The sequence below is a fragment of the Gadus morhua genome, chromosome 10, assembly GCF_902167405.1.
Source record: "Gadus morhua chromosome 10, gadMor3.0, whole genome shotgun sequence".
Classification (NCBI taxonomy): Eukaryota; Metazoa; Chordata; class Actinopteri; order Gadiformes; family Gadidae; genus Gadus; species Gadus morhua.
In genome coordinates this window covers 27,011,097-27,013,695 of record NC_044057.1, presented here as the reverse complement: position 1 = coordinate 27,013,695, position 2,599 = coordinate 27,011,097, and the positions used below count along the sequence as shown (strand labels likewise).

General features: G+C 53.6%; 1 protein-coding gene across 1 annotated transcript in view; it reads right to left on the bottom strand.

The window, feature by feature from the left end:
• Positions 1-1,135: 1,135 nt before the first annotated feature.
• Positions 1,136-2,599, bottom strand: part of arl3l1 (ADP ribosylation factor like GTPase 3, like 1) — a 6,600-nt gene continuing 5,136 nt past the window's right edge. The window contains exons 4-6 of the mRNA XM_030368811.1: positions 2,538-2,588; positions 2,069-2,254; positions 1,136-1,312 (exon numbers count right to left, since the gene is read on the bottom strand). Coding sequence (XP_030224671.1) covers positions 1,262-1,312; positions 2,069-2,254; positions 2,538-2,588 — 288 coding nt within the window. The 3' untranslated portion in view covers positions 1,136-1,261. The remainder of the gene's footprint in view (positions 1,313-2,068; positions 2,255-2,537; positions 2,589-2,599) is intronic.

Genomic DNA, 2,599 nt, shown 5'->3' with positions numbered 1-2,599 from the left:
TTACGCCACTGTCTGATGGTCAATGTCTGAAGGATGAAGTGCTGAAGAGTCTGAAGGGTGAAGGGCTGAAGAGTCTGAAGGGTGAAGGGCTGAAGAGTCTCAAGGATGAAGGGCTGAAGAGTCTCAAGGATGAAGGGCTGAAGAGTCTCAAGGGTGAAGGGCTGAAGAGTCTGAAGGGTGAAGGGCTGAAGAGTCTCAAGGGTGAAGGGCTGAAGAGTCTCAAGGGTGAAGGGCTGAAGAGTCTGAAGGGTGAAGGGCTGAAGAGTCTGAAGGATGAAGGGCTGAAGAGTCTGAAGGGTGAAGGGCTGAAGGGTCTGAAGGGTGAAGGGCTGAAGGGTGAAGGGCTGAAGGGCTGAAGAGTCTGAAGGGTGAAGGGCTGAAGGGCTGAAGAGTCTGAAGGGTGAAGGGCTGAAGGGTGAAGGGCTGAAGGGTGAAGGGCTGAAGGGTGAAGGGCTGAAGGGTGAAGGGCTGAAGGGTCTGAAGGGTGAAGGGCTGAAGGGTCTGAAGGGTGAAGGGCTGAAGGGTGAAGGGCTGAAGGGCTGAAGGGTGGAGGGCTGAAGGGTGAAGGGCTGAAGGGTGAAGGGCTGAAGGGTCTGAAGGGTGAAGGGCTGAAGGGTGAAGGGCTGAAGGGCTGAAGGGTGAAGGGCTGAAGGGTGAAGGGCTGAAGGGCTGAAGGGTGAAGGGCTGAAGGGTGAAGGGCTGAAGGGTGAAGGGCTGAAGGGTGAAGGGTGAAGGGCTGAAGGGCTGAAGGGTGAAGGGCTGAAGGGTGAAGGGTGAAGGGCTGAAGAGTCTGAAGGGTGAAGGGCTGAAGGGCTGAAGGGTGAAGGGCTGAAGGGTGAAGGGCTGAAGGGTGAAGGGCTGAAGGGCTGAAGGGTGAAGGGCTGAAGGGTGAAGGGCTGAAGGGTGAAGGGCTGAAGGGTGAAGGGCTGAAGGGTGAAGGGCTGAAGGGCTGAAGGGTGAAGGGCTGAAGGGTGAAGGGTGAAGGGCTGAAGGGCTGAAGGGCTGAAGGGTGAAGGGCTGAAGGGTGAAGGGCTGAAGGGTGAGGGTCTGAAGGGTGAAGGGCTGAAGGGCTGAAGGGTGAAGGGTCTGAAGGGTCTGAAGGGTGAAGGGCTGAAGGGTCTGAAGGGGGAAGGGCTGAAGGGTGAAGGGCTGAAGGGTCTGAAGGGTCTGAAGGGTGAAGGGCTGAAGGGCTGAAGGGTGAAGGGCTGAAGGGTCTGAAGGGTCTGAAGGGTGAAGGGCTGAAGGGCTGAAGGGTGAAGGGTCACTTCTTCTTCTGATTCACAATGTTGTTGCAAATCCAGTTCATGCCATCCTGTTGGGAGAAAGACAGAAAACCCGTTAGAGTCTGTGAAGTCAGACAGTAACTTAACCCGTTAGAGTCGGTGAAGTCAGACAGTAACTTAACCCGTTAGAGTCTGTGAAGTCAGACAGTAACTTAACCCGTTAGAGTCTGTGAAGTCAGACAGTAACTTAACCCGTTAGAGTCGGTGAAGTCAGACAGTAACTTAACCCGTTAGAGTCGGTGAAGTCAGACAGTAACTTAACCCGTTAGAGTCGGTGAAGTCAGACAGTAACTTAACCCGTTAGAGTCAGTGAAGTCAGACAGTAACTTAACCCGTTAGAGTCGGTGAAGTCAGACAGTAACTTAACCCGTTAGAGTCGGTGAAGTCAGACAGTAACTTAACCCGTTAGAGTCTGTGAAGTCAGACAGTAACTTAACCCGTTAGAGTCTGTGAAGTCAGACAGTAACTTAACCCGTTAGAGTCGGTGAAGTCAGACAGTAACTTAACCCGTTAGAGTCGGTGAAGTCAGACAGTAACTTAACCCGTTAGTCTGTGAAGTCAGACAGTAACTTAACCCGTTAGAGTCGGTGAAGTCAGACAGTAACTTAACCCGTTAGTCGGTGAAGTCAGACAGTAACTTAACCCGTTAGAGTCGGTGAAGTCAGAGAGTAACTTAACCCGTTAGAGGGTTAAACGGGTCATGTGAGGCTCTCTATCGACCCCGACGAGGCGACTTATAGGCCGGGGACAGAATGGATGTGTGCTACGAGTGGACGGGATCGAACCTGAACGCCCTCCCCGGACACGGCGGAGCACGCCTGGATCTGCCACTCGCGGTCGCGGTACGTGTGCAGGTTGAGCCCCTCGGCGATCTCACTTGCCGGGGAGGCGGTGGCCAGGTCCTGCTTATTGGCAAAGACCAGCACTGGGACCCCCTTGAGGTTCTCTTCCTCGGTCAACTCAGAGAGCTCCTGCGCACGCACGCACGCACACACACACACACACACACACACACACACACACACACACACACACACACACACACACACACACACGCACACACACGCACACGCACGCACACATACAAATTCACAGACACACACGCACAATCACACACTCACACACACACACACACAAAGCCATGGGTTCAGTCACTCCAGTGTCATCACGTTGTGTTGTTACTGTTCTGTTACCGTGTTGGTAATGGGTGTATAATGGTCAGGTGTGTCAGCATGCATCAGAGTGAGAACCTACCAGCCCTGTCTCCTCGAAACGCTTCTTATCTGCACTGTCTATCACGTAGATCTGTCGGAACA